At 36.9% G+C, this 27348-nt stretch overlaps 1 protein-coding gene across 1 annotated transcript in view; it reads left to right on the forward strand.

Annotated features, from left to right (window-relative positions):
- The window catches only part of MAOB (monoamine oxidase B), a 122034-nt gene that overhangs the window by 85146 nt on the left and 9540 nt on the right, over positions 1 to 27348 (forward strand). The window contains exons 4-11 of the mRNA XM_079123540.1: positions 2908 to 3012; positions 3976 to 4067; positions 10445 to 10586; positions 12104 to 12253; positions 12792 to 12951; positions 22451 to 22547; positions 24319 to 24372; positions 26858 to 26915. Coding sequence (XP_078979666.1) covers positions 2908 to 3012; positions 3976 to 4067; positions 10445 to 10586; positions 12104 to 12253; positions 12792 to 12951; positions 22451 to 22547; positions 24319 to 24372; positions 26858 to 26915 — 858 coding nt within the window. The remainder of the gene's footprint in view (positions 1 to 2907; positions 3013 to 3975; positions 4068 to 10444; positions 10587 to 12103; positions 12254 to 12791; positions 12952 to 22450; positions 22548 to 24318; positions 24373 to 26857; positions 26916 to 27348) is intronic.

Raw genomic sequence — 27348 nt, forward strand, 5'->3', positions numbered from 1 at the left:
CCCACCATGCCACTCAGCCATTCAAGTCATTGACCTAAGAGAAAGTAAAACATATATGTGTATACAAAAAGACCTATACCAGAATGTTCATAGCAGTTTTATTCATAATAGGCCAAAACTGGAAATAATCATCAACAAATGAATGGATAAACACATCATAGCCCATCCAGGATGGACTAACAGTTAGTAACAATATGAAACAAATAACAACATGGGAAAACTTCAAAATTATGCTGAGCAAAAAAAAAAATCCACATATTGTACATAAAGCATGAGTCTTTTAAAAAATTTAGAATATGCAGAACTAATCTATAATGACAGAAAATGGAGCAGTTGTGATTGCCCATGGCCAGAAAGGGGATAGAGATTGTCTGGGAAGGGGCAAGAGAGAACTTTCTGGAATTATGGGAATGTTTTATGTCTTCATTGGGTGTGTTTTAGTTAGCGTTTTTGGTATTGTGACTGAAAGACCTGACAAGAAAAGTGTTAGCAGAAGACAGAGGAAAAATTTATTTGGGGGCTCACAGTTTCAGAGATCTCAGTCCATAGAAGGCTGGGTGCATACCTCACGGCAGAACATCATGGTGGAAGAGTGTGGAAGAGGGAAGTGGCTCATATGATGGTCAGATAGCAGAGAGAGAGAGAGAGAGAGAGAGAGAGAGAGAGAGAGAGAGAGAGAGAGAGAGAGAGAGAGAGAGAGACTACTTGCCAGATACAAAATATATACCCCAAAGGCATGCCCCCAGAGACTCACCTCCTCCAGCCACAGCCTACCTGCCTTCAATTACCACTCAGTTAATCCCTAGCAAAGGATTCATTCACCGATTGGGTTAAGGCTCTCATAACCCAGTCATTTCACCTCTAAGCCTTCTTGCACTCTCTTACACATGAGCTTTACGTCTACACCTCACATCCAAACCATAACATGGTGGTAGTTACACAGATGCATACATGTATCAAAAGTTTCTACATCACACATTTAAAATAGGTACCTTGTAGGAAAGATGTTGGTCAAATGATACAAAATTTCAATTAGGAAGAATAAGAGGCCCATTGTACAACATAATAACTGTGGTTAGTAGCAATATGTTATATTCTTAAAAATGACTGGGAATAGCTTTTAAATTTTCTCACCACAAAACAAAGTATGTGAGGTAATGTACATATTAATTAGTCATTTTAGACATTCCACAATGTATACAGATATATTTCAAAACAACATATACATGATATATACAAGAAAATTTTTGTCAATTTAAATTGTTTCAGTGATCTTTAACCATAAAAACAAAGTAACTAAAATAGAATGGAAATCAGAAATATCAAATGTAAATTATAGCTCAATAAATAAGACCTGTGATGGTTAATTTTATGTCTTAACTTAGCTAGACCCCACTACCCAGATATTTGGTCAAATATTATTCTAGATATTTCTGTGAAGTTTTTTAGATGAGATTAACATTTAAATCAGATTTTGAATAATGCAGATTACCCTCCATAATGCACATGGACCTCATTCAATAGGGGCCTTAAAGAGAAAAAATTTAAGTCTTGGGGTGTAGCTCACTGGTAGAGCATTTGCCTATCATGGGCAAAGTCCTGGGTTCAGTATCCAGTGTGGGTGCATGGGCAGAGCATTTGCCTATCATGGGCAAAGTCCTGGGTTCAGTATCCAGCGTGGGTGCATGGGCAGAGCATTTGCCTATCATGGGCAAAATCCTGGGTTCAGTATCCAGCGTGGGTGCATGGGCTTATGCACGCATGTATGCGCGTGCGCGCGCACACACACACACACACACACACACACACACAAATTTGACTTCCTTTGGAGAAGAGGAAATTCTGCTAACTGACTTTTTTCAGACTCGAACTACAGCTTTTCCTCAATTGTTCCTCTAGAGAACCCTGACTGAGAAGATCTCTTCACTATGAATCTTATGACTTTGTTGGTGAGAGATCAACACAGCCACACAGCCACAGAGTTAATCAAATAATGAACATAAAAATCTCTTATTTCACAACTCTAGTTTCTCTACTTACAAAATCAATACAAATGAATCTTTGCTGAATGACTCAGTTATTGTGAGATTTTAGTTTACCGAGAACCTTATGTTATTCTGATTTGGTTGAAAGATGCTGTCAGAATGCACAGCTGACTTCCCACTCAAGTTTTGAAATTGTCCCAAAGTGTTTTTGTGTATGTCCCTAAACTTTCATGAACAAGTTAAAACTCCCAGACATAATTTATACTCTGACTTATCTTTAATCCTTTGCAGAGATATATTCCCTTTATCTCTGTGTCAGGGTTTCCCTGTAGAGAGAACCAGGTGGTGTAAACATGTTCAGAGCACAAGCCTGAAGTTGTCTCATCTTTCTCCTTTGATTTTACTGGTTTCTGTCAACTTCTGCATTGATCTTGGGAGAGCTTACTGGACCCAGTTTTGTGAATTTTCTTACAGATGGTTGCATTTCTGAAATTGGTTTTTTATCCACTTATAAATTGTATAATGTTTGTACTTGTAACTTTCTGATTCTCTATGAACATAGAGGTTCACAGGAGTTTCTGATTCAGATACTCACAGGCATTATTGGCAAATAAAATGACTTTTGGTAACCCCACTTCTGGACTGGCATTTAAATTTTACATGGTAAGGATGCCAATTTCGAGAGAAACCTTTCTATTGTGCTCTATTGTGCTTGGTTTGACCCTAGATTTACCTGGTAAACAGAAGATTTTAATGGATTATGCCAAAAAGTTAAATAGGACATAAGGAGCCAAGAATTGAGTGTACGTCACATATTGATCTCTAACATGAATTTGTTTTCTGACATTTACCAACTTGGAAGATTTAGCTACATTTACATTATGGCAAATATTTCCTTTAAAAAGTATTTTGTGTCTCACAGGGCAAATCATACCCCTTTAGGGGCCCATTCCCAACAGTGTGGAATCCAATTACTTACCTAGATCATAACAACCTTTGGAGGACAATGGACAACATGGGGCAAGAGGTAAAACTTCCCAAAGCTTCTTTGATGACATTTGTATTTTTCTATGTATCACTCATCCCCCATGCCTAGCACATTGTGAACACACAGTAACAAGCAGTAAAGATCTGTGAAATGAATAAACTTGTTTCTAATCTCTAAAATAATGAGATGTTGAAAGACTGGTATTTGTTCACTACTGATGAGCAATAGAAGATTATGTATTGCTCATCCTTCTTGGGAGGATGTTTCTAATCTAGACAAGACATCTGGATTTTTGATTCTATACCATGCCAAAACCTGTAGCCCATAAGTAAACACATGCAAAACCTAACTGAAAACTCTGAATTGGACCTGATTTAGTGCTTCTGTCTGATCCTAAAGAGTTAAATTTATAAATTTTCTCTGTAAATTAGTAATTTAGTACAGTAGTCCCCCTTCTGCAGATTCAGTTACCCATGGTCAAAAATGATCTGAAAATATTACATGGAAAATTCCAGAAATAAACAGACCCAATTCATCTAACTTTTATTATAGTACATTGTTAAAATTAATCTATTTCATTATCATTTTTAATCTCTTACTGAGCCTAATTTATAAATGAAACTTTATCATAGGTGTGTACGTATAGGAAAAACAAAGCATATATAGGGTTTGCTACCATCTGTGGTTTTAGGCATTTGCTTGGGGACTTGTAACCTGTCTCCCAGGATTAAGGGGGACTACTATGATCCATACTTGGAATAGCCTGAATACAGCATACCTCCATTTATTGTGCATGCAGTGTTATCGTTATATACAGAATGAACGGTATAGATCTTTAACAGGAAAGCTTCAAAGACAGTGTTCTTTATGCAGTGCAAGAAACTATTGGAGGAATTTAGAAAACTTGCATTTTTCTTCTTTGAGTTTTTAATACTGTTTAAATAGTTACTTAAAATGGAAAATTCTCATTGTCTTTCTCCTTCAAATCTTCATCGAATGTAGATTCCCAGTGATGCCCCATGGAAGGCACCCCTTGCAGAAGAGTGGGACAACATGACAATGAAAGAGCTGCTAAACAATATCTGCTGGACTGAGTAAGATTTGCCATTAGAAAAAAGCATTGCAATACCATTTAACAGACAGGGGACAATTAGCTCCTTTGTGTCTAAAATCATGCCACTGGCCAAATGGAATGCTGAAAAATATTGCAACTGGGTCCTACACTAAAGATAGCTAGCTATAAACTGGGCATGGCAGCACACACCTGTAATTCCAGCTACTTGGGACGCTGAGGTAGGAGGATAGCAAATTAGAGGCCAGACTCAGCAATTTAGCTGGGCCCTGTTTCAAAAAATAAAAAGGGCTGGGATGTAGCTCAGTGGTAAAGAGGCCCTGAGTTCAATCTCTGTACTGGAGAAAACTTTTTAAAAGATAACTATCCATCCAACTTCCTTATTTAGAACAGTTTTGCATCACAGAGGTGGTACTAACCCATAGAGTTTTCAGAACAGACCAGAATGTGCTGTGTCCTTTTCTTAGAACAGCTTAACAACTATCAGCTTAAAGATTTCATTTTCAAGATGTTGACATAGAAATATTTTTGGATTCTTCTCTGGTGGTCAGGTGCAGAGATGATTAGCTTATGCATTTGAAACACCTTTTGTGATGTAGGGCAACTCCTTGAAGATTTGAGTAGGACCTTCTGGGCAGTTCATAACTGTAGGGGAACTGGACCTACTATTACCCTTTAGCAAAAAAAAAAAAGTAGTATTTAAAGGAAGTACTTATGAATCAAACATTAGATTCTTATGACTGGTGCTAGAAACCATATACAAACTGTGGGGAGTGTTTAGACAAATGACATGAAGAGGCTTCACCACTTTTAGACAGCAGAGAAGGTGGAAAGAGTTGTGGGGGCTGCAAGTCAAGCCCATGGTGAGTTTGTGGTCAAAAAAGTGAGAGAAATGGAAGCCATGTTCAAGAAGACAGTCCTCTTATTGTGCTGAACAACAGAGGTGGGAAACATATTTGGCTTTGGAGTTAATGTCTTCGTTTTCTAGGCATTAGGGAGAGAAGCAGAGCAATGACAGCCAAACATAAAAACATGGTTTTAGTAAATATCTGAATCTAAGGTGTAGAAACACTGAGAAGATATACAGTTCACATGTTTTTCAATACAATTCTTAAAGAAGAAGAATAAAGAGAGAACTAGGCATACAGGGAGGGAGAGAGAAGAAGAGAGAATGTTTTAAAGCATCATTTTTAAAAGGGAAAATCGTAAAGTCCAAAAATAAAAGATTGAATTAATTACAGGATGTCCAAAACATGGAATACTATAGAATCTTTTAAAACCATGTTATAGAGTTACGCTGGATGGTTTGAAAACTCATAATATTAAACACACAGAAGGGTTGAGGTTGTGGCTCAGTGGTAGAGCACTTGCCTAGCATGTGTGAGGCACTGGGTTCGATTCTCAGCACCACATATAAATAAATGAATAAAATAAAGGTCTATCAACATCTAAAAATATATTAAAGGAAAACACACAGAAAAGTAGACTGTCATAGAGAATGTGCAGTGGGATATATGATCACATTTCTTAAAAATAAGTTACTTATTTATACACTAAAAAACAATGGAGATGCATCAGAATGTTTGTAACATTTAATATTATAACACAGACATTTATTTTAAGATTGTTTAAAGATATTACATTATTAAAATTATTCATCAGATATCAAATTTCATAGTTGGAGAATATTCCATGGAGAGCAAATATTATAATGTATTTAATCCATTATCATTCTGTTGGACATTTTTATTACTTTTACTTTTCATTCTTATTATTATATAATTTATACTCTGTAATAAATGTCTTTGTTCTTCTCCTATGTCTTCAGACTTTGAAAATAACCAATTCTGGAATAGTAAAATCATTTGTCATGAAATCAATGCCTATCATTAATTTTACACTTTAAAACCCATCTCTAATGCTATTTAACACTTCTTATGAGAACATAGTTTGCAATATAACTTATTGTGACCATAAAAAGTTGTATCATTGATTTTTATTTTTTAATTTTTTATCTTTATTTATTTTTTGGTACCAGGGATTGGACTCAGGGGTACTCAACCACTGAGCCACATCCCCAGCCCTATTTTGTATTTTATTTAGAGACAAGGTCTCACTGAGTTGCTTAGCACCTCGCTTTTGCTGAGGCTGGGTTTGAACTCCTCCTGTCTCAGCCTCCAAAGCCTCTGGGATTACAGGCATGGGCCATGGCGCCCAGCTGTACTATCGATTTTTAAATGCTCTACTTTAGATTTCCAAAACATAATCAGTATATAATTATCTTCATTTGTTTTATAACTTCTGTTATGAAAAGCTTTTCATAAATTCAGTTTGATCTTTTCTCCCCATAAGCTCCCTGAAGATAGGACCAATTATATTTTCTTATAATCATAAAACAAAATAAAACATCCTGAGGTATTAGGAGTTTGAGAATACAAGATAATTCTCTAACTCTTCCTAAGTAAGATACACACAGGAACATTTTCTTGTTTTATATTTTTGATTCTTTAATTTATTTTTTAGTTATACATAATAGTAGAATATATTTTGACACATTATGCATACATGGAGTATAACTTCCCATTCTTGAGGTTGAACACGATATTGAATTTCACTGGTGGTGTCATACATAAACATAGGAAAGTTATATCTGATTCATTCTACTGTCTTTCCTATTCCCATCCCTCTCCCTTTCCTTTGTTCCCCTTTGTCTAATCCAATGTACTTCTATTCTTCCCTTCCCTGCCTGTTGTGTGTTAGCATCCACATATCAGAGAGAAAAGGAAGTAATCCTCAGAATATCCAATCCGTTGTGATTCAGACTAAAGCACAACCATACATTTAAAGACCAATGTTGATCATTCTTTTAGCTGTCACTTATAAAATGCTCTTCAGGATCACAAATCATACTTTTTTCCTTTTTCCATATATTTTTATTAGTGAACTATAGTTGTACATATTAGTGGGATTTGTTTTTATGTATTTGTACATGTACATAGTATAACAATATAATTTGACCAATACCTTTCCCCAGCATTTCTCCTCCCTGCTCCACTTGATCTCTTTCTTCTACTGTTCTCCCCTCAATTTTTTGAGATTCTCTCACATACTTTCTTTTCCTTTTTCCTCTCTAGCTTTGCACATATAAGAGAAAACGTGACCCATGGCTTTCTGAGTTTGTCTTATTTTGCTTATCATAACGTTCTCAAGTTCCATCCATTTTCTTGCAAATGACATACTTTCATTCTTCTTTATGGTTGAACAAAACTCCATTTTGTATATATACTACAACAAATCATATTCTCAATATGTTCACAGCTATGTGATCATTTTTAGAAAACCTACACCCATCAAAACATGTATCAAAATGAAACTGGTAATTATCTTTTTGGGTGTGGAATATGGAAGATATATATATTTATCTTATGAGTTTTCCAAATCTTAGGTAATGTACATATTTTTCATGTAGAAAAATATTATAACATTTATCTCTCAAAAAGTCAACAGAGCAAAAAATACAAAAATATTATTACACTAGTTTTCTTGACCTTCCATCCTCAAATATTGTTCAGCTCGTGCCCTTTCTTCTGAAGGTCCCAGAGTAAATCAAATAGAAGATTAGAAATGAGCCAAAACACCAGAAAGTTCTCATAATCTGCATCTTGGCTTTCTGTGGTCTCAGTTATCCATTGTGAACCTCCACCTGAAAATATCATTTTTCCTGATTTTTTTTAAGAAAGAGACCATAGTCACATAATTTTTATTGTAATATATTGTTGTAATTGATTTTATTACTACATATTGTTGTTCATCTCTTGCTGTGCCTAATTCATAAATTAAACTTTTCATGGTATGTATAGGAAAAAAAACATAATAAATACAGGGTGCAGTATTATTTAAAGTTCAGACATTCACTGGGTGTCTTGGAGTGTATCCACTGTGGATAAGGGTGGACCACTGTACTTTCAGATCTCCCTTCATTTCAAATCAGGATTATTTCTTTCCCACCAAATTGATGAAAATAGCAATTGGAATCTCAACAGTATTTTCATGTTTAATATTGGTTGCCTAGCTGGGTCCCTGTTAAAATTTTGTTATTTATTTTATTATTTATGACTCCCTTTAATCAATGCCCCTGAATTTATCTATAAGATTAGGAACAAAAGAAATAGGATATTAGGAAACAGCAAAGTATATTTTCACTTTGAAATACTATTTTAAGTAAATGTCTGCATATTTGCTTTGGATAGATGCTGCAAATTGTCTTTTGTGATTTCCATCCCATCAGTTGTCATGTGGAATCTTACAAAACTAACTCTAAGTCACTTCAGTGTATATATAACACCATTTGTAGGCTGGAATGATGGGAACTGTCACGAAAGTGCTGTCAAGTTGCAGACATTGTCAATAACTGGTACGTTAGTCACAATCCTACAAACTTCTAGGGTTAGCATGCACTAAAGTAGAAATCTGGCCTTTGATGAATATTTGAAGGTTGTGAGCTGACTAATGGTAAAAGAATTTTGAAGTTTTAAAAGCCTGAGTTTCAAATTAAGAATGATAGTGGGTCATGTAGCTATGTATTATTAAATTCTCTGAGACTCAGTTTTCTGGCTTGTGAACTGGGGAAAGCTAACAGCTATTTTATAGGATCATGACAACAATTGAACAAAATAAAAAAATTAAAGAAGCTAGACATGGTGGTGCATGCCTATAATCCCAGTGACTTGGGAGGCTGAGGCAGGAGGATCTCGGGATCAAAGCCAGCCTCAGGAATTTAGTGAGGCCCTAAGCAACTCAGCAAGACCCTGCCTCAAAATAAAATATAAATAAGGGCTGGGGATGTGGTTCAGTGGTTAAGTGCCCCTGGGTTCAGTCCCCAGTACCAGAAAAAGCAACAACAACAACAAAACTATTGAGTGTGGAAAAACTTCAACAAATCAAAGATGGTATTTATTTCACCCTTTGTCAGCATTATCAGGTAGAAAAATTTGCCTCAAGTGTAACTAAACTAGCAATATGCAAACTTTACAACAAAGACAAGAGGGAGATTGATCCTTATTAAAGCTGTCCCAGAGTACACATTACTACTGAATTTTAGGGCATGCTAGATATAACTGAGTCCTTGGAATTGCATGAGATTGTTTACTTCCTGATGTACTTCTTCACAGAATATATCCTCAAGCTATTGACATGCCAAGAAATCAGGCAAAAGTTCACTCTCTATGCTTTGTTAATTGCTTTCCCACTCGTCCATCCTTTGAGCTTGTCTTCTGTTAGAGAGTAAAACATACTGTGAGTGAATAGTTGTGACTAATTTTGTGTTTGGCATAGCACCTAGCAAATCCTTTGTACATTAAGGATGTTTCAAAAAACAATATTTAATTGATAGTCATTCTCATTCATTCATTTGACAAGAAATTATTGAGTACTTGTTATATGCCAGGTACTGTTTTATGAAAGCGGACACTAAAGTGAGCAAGAAAAATAAGGTCTTAATATTATAGTGGGGGAAGCAACAATAAATATAATAAACTAATAATGAACATAATTTGAGACATTGAAAAGAGTTCTAAAGATACTATACGATGTCAAAACAATAGAAAATGCCAAGAATCTGGGGAATATGGAAGCCAGTACCCATTTTCACAGGTGAATAAGAGCACATCTTTCTTGGGAAAACATTAGAATAAGTGTGTTGGGGAGTTCAGGATGAGATAGAAGAGGTAGGCATGGGATATGTTACTTAGAGCTATCTTATTCTAGTTTTCATAGGATGCTAGTGGAGGGATTTAAGCAATAGAATGAGATGACTTGAATCACATTTGAGAAAGAACACCATAGTGGGGAGGGAGGTAAAGAACATCTGTCTTCTAGAGTGATCAATGTATATGAGGTGAGGATAAGAGGAGGCAGAGAGGCTAGTCTAGAGGGGGTAATTGCAATACTTCTGGTAAGAGACAACACTAATTTGATGGTGGCAAAGGTAGAGTGGTATGTTGAGCAATGACTGGACTTCCTTAAGGGTTGATTTTGGAGAGAGAAATTAAGCTTGATTTCTAAGATGTTGGCTTTAGCTACTGAGTGAATGTGGTGCCTTTTACTGAGATGAAGAATCACTGAAAAACAGCTTATATGTGGGAACAAATCATGACAGCATAGAATATGGAGCACAAGCTGATTCTGTATAAGGTATTTTGTTTAAGGGAAAGAGAAATCTTATATTCCCTAAATATCTAATGTCTTGTTTTATACTATTGGGTTCTAGTGACATTTTCCTGCAACTTGTCAATTGTGCTCAATTTAGCCAAGAAAAATGTATTATGTGAATAATTTCTAGATTATTAAGAAGATATTTTCTTACATTTTCCAATTTTGCTCTTGCTTTTTCCTGAGCAGATCTGCAAAGAATCTTGCCACTCTCTTTGTGAACCTTTGTGTTACTGCAGAGACTCATGAGGTCTCTGCTCTCTGGTTCCTGTGGTATGTGAAGCAGTGTGGGGGTACAACCAGAATCATCTCAACAACCAATGGAGGACAGGTACCAATTAATTTCTTCACCATCTCAACAGAAAACCACTACTACTGGAATGAAAGATTGGCATCATCCTTCAATCATGAACTTTTGAGTTCGAGGCAGGCTTGTGACGTTTAGTGCTTTATCATGGTAGTTCAAAGTGATATTTATACGGAACAGTCTGTTTTCAGGGAACCAGTGTAAGAACTGAACAGCCAATGTAATTTTAGGATTAGGCTTGTCCCTTTTTATGGACTTCTGCCATTTTCATTTGTAGATAATTCCAATTATTGTTTGGTAAGTTTGTAGACCATCTGATGAACATAGCTTGAGAACTTCTTGGAAAGCTCAAAAAGAAAAGTTAGAAATGCATTCTCAAATTTAAAACACATGCCACACATGGAATTCATTCATTCATTCATTCATTCATTCATTCATTCATTCATTCATTCATTCAATACCTATTCCCTGAGCCCCAGCATTACATGAGGCACCATGCTAGGCACAGTAGGAAGGAGATTAAAAAGTTCTTCGATAACCTGCTTAGTAGTCACATTCCTTTCTTTTCCTTCTACTTTCTTTTCTTTCTCCTCATTCTTCCTGGATCTGTTTGAAATTTTTAAAAAATTAACTGAACTGAAAATTGAAAAAGGGGAAACAGCTTTACTGTGTACACAGGCAGGCAGAATATTTGGAAGCTTTAGAACATTTGGAAGCAGGGCTCAGGGAAGGTGGGTGCAGTAAGGTGAAATGACCTTGGTGACCACAGAAGCATCAGACATCTATCCCAGGATGAGATGGGCAGCCCACGATGGGGAGGGAGGCTGACCTGTGGGGTGAGGTATGGTGTGAAGGTAGGGAAGTTCTAAGCCTCACTTATAGGACCAGGCCTAGTGAGCCCAGGCAAGTGGTAGCTGAATTTTAGGTAGTTTCACCAGACCAAACAGCCCAACAAAATGATACTGAAGGGCTAGGTGTGGTGGCACACACCTGTAATTCCAATTGCACAGGAGACTGAGGTGGGAGAATTGTAAGTTCTAGGCCAGGCTGGGCAACTTAGTGAGACCCTATCTCAAAATAAAAAATAAAAAGGGCTGGAGTGTAGCTCAGTGGTAGAGTGCTTGCCTTATGTGTGCAAGAGCCTGGGTTCCATCCCCAGTACTGCAAGGAAAAGCTAGACTGGGATTATAGCTCAGAAGTACAACACTGCTGGCTTCAGTCCCCAAAATCCCCTTCCCAAAAATGCAAATGGAACATAAATCAGGGGAGATAACCAGACAGATGGGACCTGGAGATCATTCGAAGGATGTCCTGCCTAGGTTGGATCTTGGGAATCTACAAGTTGCCTTGAACATGATTTAGAAAAAACATAATTTTGTCAAAAGTCAGCAGTTCCAAATTAAAATACAATGGTTAAAGACATGATTCACAGTAGTTAAATGAAGTATTCTACATCTCTGATTGAAGAGTAGTGAGGAAAACTAACCACTCAGAAATTTATGCCCATTCCTGTATTCCCCACCTACCTTTTTTCTTTCCAGGAGAGGAAATTTGTGGGTGGATCTAGTCAAGTGAGTGAGCGAATAATGGAGCTCCTTGGGGACCGAGTGAAGCTAGAGAGGCCTGTGATCCACATTGACCAGACAGGAGAAAATGTTCTTGTGGAGACCCTAAACCACGAAATGTATGAGGTAACTTAGACCATTAAACTGGGGGAAAAGACCAGAGTCTCATAGATAACCAAAGCTTACATAAAGCCAAGGATATCCCAGCTGTCTTGAACCCTTTGAGAATATGACGTTTGAACACACAACTGAAGGAGATGCGGGATTGAGCCATGGGGTGGGGGAGAGTGTTCCAAGTAGATGGAATGGCCAGTGCCGAGGCCCTGAGGTGAGAGCAAGTCTGGCATGATCAAGGAACTGAAAGGTGGTCAAAATAACAGAAGAGGAGCGAAGTAGGAAGAGCAACATTAGGTGGAATCAGAGAGGTACCAGAAATCTGGTTCATGTATGACCTTGGATATGACTGTGAGGAACTTGACTTTGACTCCATGAGTCATGGGAAATCATTGGAGGTTTTGAGCAATGAGGATTTCTTTAGATTTTAACAGGATCCTTTCAGTTTTGCTGTCAAGAGACTGAACAGGCCAAGGGTAGAATGAGAGATCATTAGGGAAAAACCAAAATAATTTACCAATGATGTTTAACCATGTTGTTTTTCTTTCAGGCAAAATATGTGATCAGTGCTATTCCTCCAATTCTGGGCATGAAGATTCACTTCAACCCACCTCTGCCAATGATGAGAAACCAGCTGATCACTCGTGTGCCTTTAGGTTCAGTCATCAAGTGCATGGTTTATTATAAGGAGCCCTTCTGGAGGAAAAAGGGTTAGTACTTTCCTTATATAAAGACCTTCTGCAGAAGATCCAACAAAGTTGTGTCATCACATGCATTTGCTTGTAACTATTTTTATTAAAATTCTGGACATAAAACATTAGTCCAGGTTCTTAAGTATAGTTCTTTCAAATAATCTATATCAGCACAAATTCTTAGAATTAACTTTTATAATTAGCTATAATTATAAAACTCTTTTATAATTAGCTATAAAATCTATTTGATCCTCCTACAAAATCTTGTGAAAATAAATGAGTAACATTTTCTAATATAGTTTTTAAAAAATATTTTTACTAGTTGTTGATGAGCCTTTATTTTATTTATTTGTATGCAGTGCTGAGAATTGAACCCAGAGCCTCACACATACTAAGCAAGCACTCTACCACTGAGCTACAACCCCAGCCCTCTAATACAGTTTTTTGAAGTATGACTTTGTAAAGCCATTCACAGAAGTGGGGATTTTTTCATTAGTGTCAAGATTCTACCATATTAAATTAAATGAATTTCTTCATTTATATGTAGTCCTCAAGTATGCTTCTATGCCATGGAGGATAGTACACTTGAATGCTCACTGAAGTCCTGTATTCTGCAATATAGGACTATAGATCTGCTTTGTCCAGCACACTAGCCATAGTCCACATGTGGGCACTGAACACTTGAAATGTAGCTAGTGAAATTAAGGAACCAAATTTTTTAATTCTATTTCATTTTAGTAGCTAGTAGCTACTGCATTGGACAGCACAATACTAGAGTCTTATCACATTTACTCTTACCATGTCTTCTTTTCTTCCAAGTGGAGACCAGGAGAGAACAGCCAATCCCTGGTATTGAGGGCAAAGAGAAGGGTGGACTGAAATGAGAAAGCAGCACAGCAGAAAGGAAGATGGCTGTAGACAAATGGGGACAATGTCATAGTTTGGTCTTAGAGCAGTATTTCTTGTGTACACTCAGCCCTTTGTGTCCATAGGCTCTGCCATTCATGGATGCAACCAACTACATATCAAAAGTATTTGGATGAAAAATTATGTCTGTACTGAACACATGTCATTATTCCCTATACAATTTAGTATAGCAACTATTTGCAGAGCATTTGTATCATATTATGTATTATTAGTAATCTAGAGATAGTTTAAAGTATATGGAAGAATGTGCTTAGACTCTATGCAAATATTATGCCATTTAAATAATGGACTTGGGTATCCATGGATTTTTGGTATCCACAAGGGTCCCAGAACCAATTCCCCATGGATACCAATGGTAACCTTTTTCAGCCACATCACAGACTCCTGATTCCACACCCTGCAGATAACCATGGTTAGGGCTGTTACTGGATTGGTGCATCAGGTGATCAAGTAATCTACCCTTTGTGAATGTTCCACCAGATGAGTTCTGTCATTTTAGTCATTGAATCTAATGTCAGTGGCACACTGGCATTAAGTTGCTTCCTCTTGTAAACCAGGTCACACATTTTAGATGGATCACCAGTGAAATGTAGATAGAATTTAGGACCAGTAATAGAGACTCTTCTCTATCTTTACTTGTGGAGATAATCTCCAACTTTCCATTCATGTCTGTAAACCATTTTAGGCTTCCTACATGCCAGGCAAGTTGTTAAACTCCAGTATCAAAAAGAAAACCCAAGTTTCCCCACCTTCAGGAAGAGGCTTAATTGACTTGGTCCTTATTGGTAGTGAGCCTTGAGTAATGCTTTAAGAAAGGATTGTAGACATTATTTTTAAATTATTTTTATTTGTTCTAATTTGTTGTATATGACAGTAGAATACATTCATACATTTTGATAGATCATACATAAATGGAGTATAATTTCTCATTTGTCTGATTATACATATTGTAGAATCACATCAGTCATGCAGTCATACATGTACATGAGGTAGTTATGTCTGTTTCACTCTACTATCATTCCTACCCACATAACACTTCCCCTCCCTTCACTTCCCTCTACCTAATTTAAAGTAACTCTATTCTTCCCTAGCCCCGCTCCCCTTATTGTGAATTAGCATTCACTTATCAGAGAAAACATTTGGCCTTTGGTTTTTTGGGTTTGGCTTATTTCACTTAGCATGGTGTTCTCTAACTCCATTCGTTTACCAACAAATGCCATAATTTCATTCTTATTTAAAGCTGAGTAATATTCCATCATATATATATATATATATATATATATATATATATATATATATATATATATGTATCTCACGTTTTCTTTATCCATCATCTGTTGAAGGGCATCTAGGTTGGTTCCATATTTTAGTTATGGTGAACTGAGCTACAGTAAACATTGGTGAGGCTGTATCACTGTAGTATATTGATTTTAAGTCCTTTTATTTAGCCCAAATGAAGTATTTGAGATTTATTTTATTGTTACAGGTTGAGCATTCCTAATCCAAAAATCCAAACTCCAAAATGTTCCAAAGTCTGAAATTTTTTGAGCACCAATCTGATACCACTAGTGGAAAATTCCATACCATGAAAATTTATTTCATGCATAAAATTATTAATTGTGTGAAATTACCCTCAGGCTATGTATATAAGGTATATATGAAAAATGAACAAGTCATATGTTTCGACTTGCATCCCATTTGAAAGATAGCTCATTAAGTATATGTGAATATTTAAAATTTTTTTTTAAATCCAAAAATCCAAAACACTTCTCTGATCCTGAGCATTTGGGTTAATGGATACTCGATCTGTAGTCAATTACAATGTAGTTAATTTGGCAGTGACATTGGCAGTCTGATGCTAAGAAAATATCCTGTTATAGGAGTCTACTTCTTCAGACTTAAAATCAGATTCCTTCAAATAAAGTTAATCACTTATCAATGTAACAGGAATCATATAGGAAGTGAGTTTTGGAGTGCTCCTTTTTATTTCTGTAATAGCCTAGAACTTAATACCTTGTGGTGTAATTACCAGTTTGCATGACTGTCTTCTTCTAGAGTCTGGATTTTCTGGACAAGGAAATGAATTTTTCAATTCCTAATGCCTAGCACAGTACATGGCTTAAACTAGATGTTCAATAATGGTTGATTCAGACTGGGTGCCGTAACACACGCCTCTAATCCTGGCAACTTGAGAGGCTGAGACAGGAGGATCTCAAGTTCAAAGTCAGACTCAGCAACTTATCGAGGCCCTAAGCAACTCAGTGAGACCTTGTCTCTAAATAAAATACAAAATAGGACTGGGGTTGTGACTCAGTGGTCGAGTGACCTTGAGTTCAATCCCCGGTACTCCCCCCGAAAATGGTTGATTCAATAAATACACTAATGTACAGTCATAACAGAAAAGCTGAGGGAATCTGATCAAACAAGATAAAAGCGGATGAGTTTTGCAGTCCCAAACAGCCTAGCAGTGACTAGCACATCACAGGCACATAGCTGTCATTCGAAGTTTTTGTTTGTTTGCTTTGTTTTACAAGTTTGGTAAAATGTGGTTTATTAGAGAGGAGGTATTTTTGTGAGTGTGTCTTTATCCAGGCAGTTATAAGCAGTTGTTTTTAATGTATTTTTAATTAGCATCTTGTAGGTGTACATGATGGTGAGATTCACTGTGGTATATTCATAGATGTGCATAGGAAAAGTAGGTCAGATTCATTCCAATGTCTTTCCTTGTCCCATCCTTCCTTCCTCCCCATCAATCCCCTTCTTCTACTCTACTGATCTATTTTGATGGAATCCTATCTTTTCCTTTTTTACTCCTTAATTTGGATTAGCTTCCACATATCAGAGAAAGCATTCAACCTTTGACTTTTTTGATTTACATTTTCCTGATTGCTAGAAATGCTGAATATTTTTTTCATATTTTGTTTGTCATTTGCATTTCTTCTCTTAAGAAGTGTCTCTTCAGTTCTTTTCCCCATTTATTAATTGGGTTATTTATTAGCTTTTTGTGTTAAGTTTTTTGAGTTCTTTATATATTCTGGATATTAATGCCCTATTCTAAAGAGCATGTGGTAAAGATCTTCTCCTCTCTCATAGGCTGCCTCTTCACGAACTTGTTTCCTTTGCTGGGCAGAAGCATTTTAATTTGATGTCATCCCACTTATTGATTTCAGGTTTTATTTCTTGCACTTTAGGGATCTTGTTAAGGAATTGATTAATTCCAGTGACAATATGTTGAAGTGTTGAGCCTGTTTACTTCTAGCACTTGGAGAATTTCTAGTCTAATTTCTAAGTCTTTGATCCACTTGGAGTTGACTTTTTTACAGGGTGAGAGATAGGGGTCAAGTTTCATTCTTCTACATATATATTTATATTTCTCCCAGCACCATGTGTTGAAAGGCTATCTTTTCTCCAACAAATGTTTTTGGAATCTTTGGTATCGGACATAATCAGTTCTTGATTGCTTCTTTCCCTTCTTCTAGAACCATGCTAAACACTGCTTTTATTTTATTGTATTGTATATATTTAAGGTCTCCATCATGATGTTTTGATATACACATACATAGTAAAATGATTATTGAGGTCAAACTAATTTACGTATCTCCTCACATAGCCATAGTGTTAGTCAGCTTTTCATGACTATAACAAAATGCCTGAGATAACTTGTAAAGAGAAAAGGTTTGGACTGGGGTTGTGGCTCAGTAGTACAGCACTCACCTAGTATGCGTGAGGCCCTGGGTTTGATCCTCAGTACCACATAAAAATAAAATAATGATACTGTGTCCACCTACAACTAAAACAAAATAAAAAGAATAAAATAAGAGAGAAAAGGTTTATTTGCAGTCACAGTTTTGGAGGTTTCAATCCTTGTTCAGTTGACCCCATTGCTTTTGGGCCTGTGACAACACAGCACATAATGGTGAAAATGTGTGGCAGAGAGAAACTGCTCACCTCATTGTTAAGAAGCAAAAGAGAGTGAGGAGGTGTCTAGGGTCCTACAGTCCCTTTGAGAACAGTCCCAGTGACCTAAAGACCTCCCACTAGGCTCTACCCCTTAAGGATACCACCATCTCCCAATAGTGCCACTCTGGGCACCAAGTCTTTGCCACATGGGCCTTTGGGGGATGTTTACCAAACCATAGCAATCTAGCTGTCACCTTTGTGTGTGTGTGCGTGTGTGTGCATGTGCCTGTGTAGTAAGAGCACCTGGTTGCTTCTAGATCGATTATCCCAGAAAGTTCTTCCCAGTACCTTGGTGTGTAACATCTTTGTGATTTTGCAAGGAAGGGCTCCCTCTTCTTTTCTGGCCTTCCACCAAGTCATTCTAAGTCCAGGTGCCCTCACCATTAGCATCCTGTCCTCCACTGGAGCCATCACAACTGCCTCACCCCTTCATCAAGAGAGCTAGCTGCTAGCAACCCAGAATCCTTTTGATCTCTTTGCTTCTGCTTATCTTCCACCCTTTATCTTAAATCTTTGTGTCTTCATATCAATTTATGATTTCAATGATGGGAGCAATACCTACTTTTAAAAAGTTACAGAAGTCAACTTATTCACCATAAAACTTTAAAAAATAAAAGTATAGGAAAGAAATTCCTCTCTTACTGCTCCTCCCCTTAGAGAACCATTGTTTAAAGTTTAGGTTGTTGGTCTGGTGGTATAGCTCAGTGGTAGAGCACTTGCCTAGCATTCGTAAGGTCCTGGGTTCCATCCTCAGCACCACAACAGAAAAAAATATAATAAGTTGTTTATATTTAAAAATTTAGTGTATTCATAGTTGATATATTAATTATACATGTACATATATAGAGAAATGCATCTACTATTAATATATATTAGATAATATGTATAATATTTATATGAAAATTTAATTTAAAATGTTCTATAGTTTTCCAAAATCATGTTATTTTAAAATCATGATATATATCATAATGAAATTTGCTTCTTCCTATCAGCAACAGTTCTTTAATTCTACCTCCTTTCAACAACTGAATGAAGAGTATTTCATTGTATGATTCTATCAAAATTTTCTCAAAAGGCATTTCTCTTGTTTCCAGGTGTTTGCTGTTATACACCATGCTGCAGTAAACAACTTGCAGCAAGTAGCTCTGCAGATTTGGATAGGAGCATTCCTTTTGGATAAATTTGTATAAATGGAATTATGAGGTCAATTGATTTGGATTGGCCTTTGTTAGCATTCCTATTTTCTCAAATCCTTGTTACTAGCTAATTCTATTTGTTAATTTTTTGCTCATTGGATAGGAGAAATTATCCTACTTATTCACAATTTATATCTTTGTAATTGCAAGGCTTAAGGGGCATATTGAATCATTTTATAAATTATGTTTTCATCATTTCCTCAAAGTTTTTCTGTATATCTTATAAATATTTTTCAAATCCAACTAAAATCTCAAAGGTACACCTAGGTTTTATTGTTTTATTTTGTTTTGTTTTGATGTTGGGAATGGAACCCAGGGCTTCTAGCATGCTAATCACATACTCTACCACTGAGTGACAGGCCTAGCCCCTACATGGGGCCTTTCTATTCCCCTAATCTTTGTTACTGGGCTTCAAATATTTTGAACAGCTCTATACATTTTCTTTCACTATCCCACTTTGGAGAGCACAAATTTATATTATCTAGTATACGACAGCACTGCACCATTTTAATCATTATAGCTTTATGTCCTATTTTTAAAAAAAATTTTGGTTGTAGATGGACACAATACCTTTATTTTATTTATTTATTTTTATGTGGTGCTGAGGATCAAACCCAGTGCCTCACATGTGCTAGGCAAGCTCTCTACCACTGAGCTACAGCCTCAGCCCCTATAAAATGTTTTTATAACTGGTAGCACAATCTTTCATTATTACTTTTTCTTAATTTTGTCCTGAGTGAACTTCAATTATTCTACCAGATGAATGTTATTATTATTTCATCAGAACTCTTCCTCCATACCCCTACACACAAAAAGCTTCTATTAAGTTATATTGTTCTGAATATTCCTCTTCATTACCTTCCATAGCGACAATATCTTTTCTGTTTTCTCTGAGAATATTACTGCTTTGGGGGAAATTTCTTCTATTCCCTGAATCATTGTCTTTTTATTTCTGAAAGTTCCTTCTGGTTGGTTGATTTGTTCTTTGTTTCTCCTTTTTTCTCTGTTCTTTCTCTTCTTTATCTTCTTCCTTCTTTCTTCTTCTTTGTTCCTGTGGTGCTGGGGATGAACACCAGGGCCTCAGGCATGCTAAGCAAGTGCTCTACCACTGACCTACATCCTCACTCCTATGCTTTTCTTTTAAAGAACTTTGTTAAACTTCTGGATATCCTTCAATGTCCTCTTCCTTCTTAACCCATTATGTCCCATTGTCCCATTTACAGAACACCTATTAAAAGCCTAATAAAATGGCTCAATTTAAGTTCTCATAGGTGTACTATATATAGGATGGTGGGATATAAGGGAATATTAAGAATGAGACACTGTGTGCACAGGAAGGTCCCCTGAGCTTTCTAGCTACAAGTGATAGAAAACCCACTGATGCTTCATGGTTCCATTGGCACAAACATGGCTTTTTCTCTCTGCCCCTGGTCCTTCATTTTTCTCTAAGTGAACCCACCTAGCTCAGAGTCCACCTTCACTCTGGGAAGAGTGTCTGAAGAGCCCCCTCCACCTAGAAAGCAGCATCTTCACCCTGGCCCTACCTGGTGTCCTATGCCAGTTCATTCAGCTCATCCCTATATGATCAAGATATACCTGCTCATTTCATTGATGACATCTGTTCTGTTTATCTCCACTCTTTATTTGCCTTCTTTTTTTTCCATAGTAGAGATTGATCCCAGGGATACTTTACCACTGAGTTATACCCTGGATCCTTCTGTCCTTTTCATTCCTATTTCAAGACAGGGTTTCACTAAGTTGCTGAGGCTGGCCTTGCAATCCTCCTGCCTGGGCCTCGTAAGTTGCTAGGATTACAGGCCTGCACTATCATGCCTTGCTTTCTTGCCTCCTTGTAACATGTGATTCCTTAGCTAGTTCTCTTATATTCTTAAGTCTTCTTGCATTTTTGGACAGACTTTGAACATTTTTTCTTCTCATACTTCAGTTTTTGTCAACATCATTCCTACCCCAACATACCTGAGGGGGGCATGCAAGCACATTGATTCTCTTGCAGGTGCACTGAGGGGAGGGATGTGAGAGGAAAGAGAAGCAAAAGCAGTTTAAAAAGCCTTTGGATGTGTCTGGTCACACACTCATGGCTGACCACAGGTTGGGGATGTGTGTGTGTGCCTGCAAAGTTCTTTCTCTGTTCTTTCTTCCTAATTTTAAAACCCTCCTATTGACTTTTCTATATAACATTTGTTCTAGAGTCTTCCACCATAATTTTGTTGAAACAACCTCCAATTTGCAAGTAAATGATGGAGCAGGAGGAGGAGTACACTACAGCAGGATATTATTATAACATTTCAGACCGTGGCCTGACAGTTTTACTGCTGCTCTGTCACAGTCTTTTGTTGAAATTGAATGTATAGTCATTCCCAGGATCCATGGGGTACTGGTTACCAGAACCCCTACAGATACCAAAATCATCAGATGATCATGCTCCTTATTTAAAATGGCATGCATCCTCCTGTATACTTTAAAAGATCTCTAAACCATTTATAATAGCTAATGCAACATACATGCTCTGTAAATATTTATTATACTGTATTGTTTAGGGACTAACAATAAAAAATATGTACATGTTTATTACATGTGTAATTTTTTTCAAATGTTTTCAACCCACAGTTGTTTTGAATTCACAAATGTGGAACCCACAGATACAAAAGGCTTACTGCATTTGGGGGCTTCTGGGGGGTCGTGGTGAGGGAAGCCCTTTTTTCTAGAATGAGCTGAATTTGTTTCTCAAGTTGTTCTTAAAGGGGAAAGGGTTTTTGGAGGTCATATTTGAAATGAAGGTTTGAAACTCTATGAATTTTAGTTCTCTCTGCCCTGTTTTCAGTCAAGAAATTCTTCAAATAGAATAAGTGGCCAGATGTGGTGGTTCACATCTGTAGTCCCAGCTACTTGAGAAGTTGGTGCAGCTGGATTGCTTGAACTCAGAAGTTTGGGTCCAGTCTGGGCAACACATTAAGACCCCATCCCTAAAACAAAAAATAAAAATAAAAACAAAACAGAATAAGTGGCTTTTCATGAAATGTGAATATCAAAGTCCCTTCTATTCTATAGGAAAGGACTAGTATTTCCTTTGTACATCTGTGATTTTATTCTGATTCCTTGTGAAAGAGAAAATAGGGGACACGAGTATTAATGTGAAGGAAAATCAGATTTTATTAAATGGTGACCTGGATGAATTCAGAATATCACATTGCCCTATTCTTTTCAGAGAAGGAAGGACGTAAAGTTTTATTTTTTAGCTAACTGTTGCTACTCAGCTCTCCTATTAATATGAGTTTGGTTTGCCTTCATAAATTTGGAGTGTAATATGCTTTTTCCAGCCTTTGGGCTTCTCAAATTGAAAAATGTGTGCTTTATTGTAACTGCATAGTTTGATAGGATGATGAATGTGTTCTTCCATTTTGCTATTCTCCAAGATTACTGTGGATCCATGGTTATTGAAGGAGAAGAAGCCCCAATTGCCTACACATTGGATGATACCAAACCTGATGGCAGCTATGCTGCTATCATCGGGTAAGGCACAATTATGGCACTGTGGTTGTGTTCAGTATTGACAAGAAAATCAAACACTATTAATAAATATGTCTCAAACTTTGTTAAATAATTTTTTACCGAATGACACTATTCTCCAAATCCAACAATAGAAAAATTCGTACTGCTTCTTTTCTTTTATGCGTTCCAAGGAACAAATATCTACAAAATAAGTATAATACCAATAACATTTTTAATTTGCTGTATTAAATTTCCACTTTATATTTAGTGCTGGGGTAGATATATTTTGATGATCTATTATTTGTTGAAACATTATTCAAAGACATGACTTGGGGTCTTTTGCTAAGATGGCTCCTTGCGGAACCTAAGTAGGCATTGTTATTGTGTTAATCTGTTTTGTGTTACTATAACAGAATACCAGAGACTGGATAATTTATAAAGAAAAGAGGTTTGTTTTAATTCACAGTTCTTGAAATTCCAGGAGCATGGTGCCAGCATCTACTTGGCTTCTGGTAAGGGCCTTGTGTTGCATCATGCATGATGGAAAAGTGAAAAGGAAGTGAGTGTGTGCCTTGAAGTCACCATGAGAGAGGAAGGAAGACAGCCAGCAGAGGAAGCCAAACTTGCTTTATAACATCCAACTCTTCACTCTCATGGCAGCTGTATTAAACCTTTCATGAGAGTGAATTCCTGAAACCTGAAAATGTCTTTTAAAAGCCCCACTACTTCTCAACACTATCACAATGGGGACCGAATTTCTCCACGAGTTTCGGTAGGGACAAATCACATTGAAACTATAGTAAATGTTATTCATGTGGAATGCTGAGATTTTCTCAGTTCCACTAGAGAGGAACCAAGGTCAGTCCTGTCCTCAACCTGTCAGGGAAGATCAGCACAGATTGGAGACTGTCTTGGGAGCCAGAACCTGGTCCAAAGAGGTGTCTAGCTGGAGCAATTAAAATTGAGATGGATTCTAGGACATGTATGAGTTTATTTCATAGGGAGCCAAGGTAAGAAAGGTCAGTCAAAACCAATTGTTAAGTTGAAAGCAATCATAGAACTGGAAATAGAGGCAGAATCTAGAAGGTACATTTCTAGGGAGACACCATGGAGGAGAGAGAACCAAAGAACAATAACTGGATTAAACTGGAAGCACTCAAATGCAGCCTTTTTTTTCCCTTGTAAACAAATGGGATACATGTTGTTTCTCTGTTTGTACATGGCGTAAAGGCATACCATTTGTGTAATCATACATTTACATAGGGTAATGTTGTTTGATTCATTCTGTTATTTTTTCCCTTCCCCCCACCCCTCCCACCCCTCTCTTCCCTCTATACAGTCCTTCCTTCCTCCATTCTTGCCCCCCTCCCTAACCCTAACTCTAACCCTAACACTAACCCCTCCAGCCCCCCATTATATGTCATCATCCGCTTATCAGCGAGGTCATTCATCCTTTGGTTTTTTGAGATTGGCTTGCATTTGGGGTCCACAGTTCATTCCTATTGGCCATCAGCCAGATGAGGGAAAGTGGGTCACTCATCATGTTACCCTAGGCACAAATCATCAGCAGTCATCTTTTTGTCCCTTGCTCCTCAAAGCTAGAAGGTGCTCTTCAATGTCAGAAATGTAACATGTGAACAGTTAAACTCTGAACATAAAATAGGTTAATGTATATATTATTTCTTCTGGTTGGCTTTGAACATTGAACGCCAGGCAAATGTATATTATAAAAATGAGACCAGAATGAAAGAAATCATTCATTTCCCTTCTTTTTCTTGTTTATATATTGCAGATTTATCCTTGCTCACAAAGCCAGAAAACTGGCACGTCTTACCAAAGAAGAAAGGTAACAAAAGAAGTATTCCTTCTTCCTTCCTTCTTTCCTCTCCCCGTGTCTCCATCCCTTCTTTCCCTCTTTCTTTCCTTCTTTTCTGCCTACTTGCTTGCATTTCAATTTTGCTTAACTTTTAAACTTATGAGCTGCCCAATAATATGTGTGTTGCCAATGCTATGTATCTGTTATGCTAATTATAAGGGTCTGGTTGTATAAAGGCACAAAGTTGATAGCTTAAGAACCAATTATTCAAATTAGTATTTATCGAGTTTATTGTACACAAGTCACCATGCTAGGGACTATGGAGACTATGAAAATGAATATAAACCAGGGCTGAAAATGAACTGGTGGAGAAGATAACCAGGTAGAGAAATTACTGTGCTGCTGTACATGAGTGATGCATAGCAATTACAGATTATAGGTGCAGAGGGACTGATTTCTCTGGAGGTGGCAATTTCTTCTGGCAATTAGTATTCATCACTGCCAATTATGTATTCCCACACCACTACATATTTACCAACTAAAAGCCCTGAATAACATTATGTGCATTCTTTCCCCTTCTGTTAGCATGCTCCTCTGTGACCATTGACATCTCTGTGTGTGGTCAGGGCTATAGAGGTCTGCTTAAGCCCTCACCTAAAAATCTCCCCATTGCAACATAAGATCCATGAAAGTTAGGAAGTGTTGTCTGGTTAGTTCACTGAATGCTCACCAGTACCTGAAACAAATCTTTTCCCAATTTGTCTTTTGATTATATTTATAGCTTATTTGTTGTTTAAAAAGATATACATTTATCTCTTTATGTAGTCAAATTTATCTAATTTTAAATCATGACTTACAAATGGTCTATCATGCATAGAAAAAGATTTTCCTATTTCAAGATTTTTCTTTAAAAATCAGCAATTTTCCCATTAGTTTTCTAGGCTCATCTATTATATGAAAATCTTTAATCCTTCTGAAATATATTTTGATGTAAGAAGTAATTAATGTAGGAGTCCAACATTATTTCTTTTATGGGCAGCCATTTGTCCCAGAGCCATTTTATTGAATGATCTGTTGTTTCTTTACTGGTTTAAAATGCTCACCTTTATGAAGTCTAAATCCCCTTATGTAATTGGTTCTATTTCTGGACTTAAATTTACTTCTTTGTTCTTTCTGACCTTTCCTCTGCTTGTGCCAGACTATTCACGTGAAAATAAAGAGAGAGACAGAGAAAGAGAATGAGAGAGAGAAGTAAGAGAGAGGGGGAAAATAGGCATTTTTATATATTTAAAAAATAATTTCTGAATTTAAAATGGTAATGATAATATTTTTAAAATTATTGGCTTAGCTTTAAAACATGTTCAAGATCCTTGTTAGCATTACTACTCTGTAAAAAGCAGGCTTGAAATAACTTTATTTATAGAAATATAGTTGATGGATTTAATTGGATAATTAATTGACTCATTTTTATTGACTAATTATAACGATTGGCTTACTTCCAAATCCCTCATTAGACTTAAGAGCTACTATTTGTTGAACATTTATTTATTACATACCAGTTACTGGGCGGGAAAATTTATATCAGTGGTTCTCAAACTTGAGAATCATCTGGAAGATTTGCAAAAATGCAGATTGCTGCTACTCCTCTTGCTGAATTAGGAGGTCTGGGGCAGGACCCAAGAATTGACATTTCTAACAAGTGCCCTCATGATGTTGATGCTGTAGGTCTGGGAACCACAGTTTTCAATCATTAATAAAAAAATCATGGAGATTATTGTTAAAACTAAAGCTCAGACAGCTCTAGTAATGTGCTTGAGGTCTCACAGTGGTAAGAGGCAGAAACAGAAATCACAGCTTTTCCTGCTCCCTACATTTCCCACTGGGTCCACTGCCTCATCTAGGTCAGGGAGATAGAGGGAGGTGACTTGAGCCATATCTTCACCCTCCCAGAATCTCCAGCACTTAGCAGATGGACTGACACTTTAAGAGGTACCGTCATTTTTCTTGAACAAATGGAGAAATTGCCCTGGGTTCCCTGGTGAGTTGAGTGACATATCACTTTACATTTTAAAAAATTTATCAACATTCTCTCATGATTTGTATTGGTGACCTCATTGGTTTAAGACATTTGAGATCAGACAAAATGCCTTGTTCTAAAGATTTAAAATGAAATGTTGACGTGGAACAATGGCTCAGTCTTTTCTTGTTTTTAATTTGCCTACAATTTCACAGCTGGTGTGTGCCTGGGTCTACATTTTATTTTAATTATAAGTTCTATTTTTCTAGATGAGGGTTATAATATAGTATTAAATGGCCCTTAGTCACTTGACCTGGTTTTCTTTTTAAAATTCTTTTTAATTTTATATAACATTATGGTACATTTTGACATAATCACAAAGTAAGGAATATAACTTGCTCACAGGGTCTTTCTCTTAAGGGAATGGGTACCTCTCACTTTTTCTTTCTCTTCCTTTCTTCATCTTCACTTTTTGTTGTTGTTGTTGTTGTTCCATAGGTTGAAGAAACTTTGTGAGCTCTATGCAAAAGTTCTGGACTCCCAAGAAGCTCTGAAGGTAAGACTGCTTCCCATCCCTTTCCTAAGGACGGTAGAACTTGTTCATCCTGAAGCAAGGATAGGTTCATACATAGCCCTGGAGCTCATATTTACTCTGATATATTTTCAGAGGGTCTTCATAGGGCTGGTTAATTTATAAGTGGTCCCAGAGAGTTTGGACCCTGGCTGTGCTGGTGGCAGATAAGGAACTTTGTGACATGTTGTGGTTTAGGTGGTGCTACACTTGTCACTGAATTCAGAGCTCAGCCTGGAGCAGGGTGTGGGTCACTGGGCCTCCAGCTCCATCAGGGGGTGAATAGGGCAGTTGCAGCTACCCATAGGAAAGTTCTAGATCCTGGAAGACAGGATGGGAATGAAAAAGAGCTTTCCTTTTTTCTGGTGGTCTTGTAAGAAGACTAGAGGTTCATTCATGTCCATAAACTAACACTGGC

This window comes from Sciurus vulgaris (genome assembly GCF_902686455.1).
Source record: "Sciurus vulgaris genome assembly, chromosome: X".
NCBI classification, from domain to species: domain Eukaryota; kingdom Metazoa; phylum Chordata; class Mammalia; order Rodentia; family Sciuridae; genus Sciurus; species Sciurus vulgaris.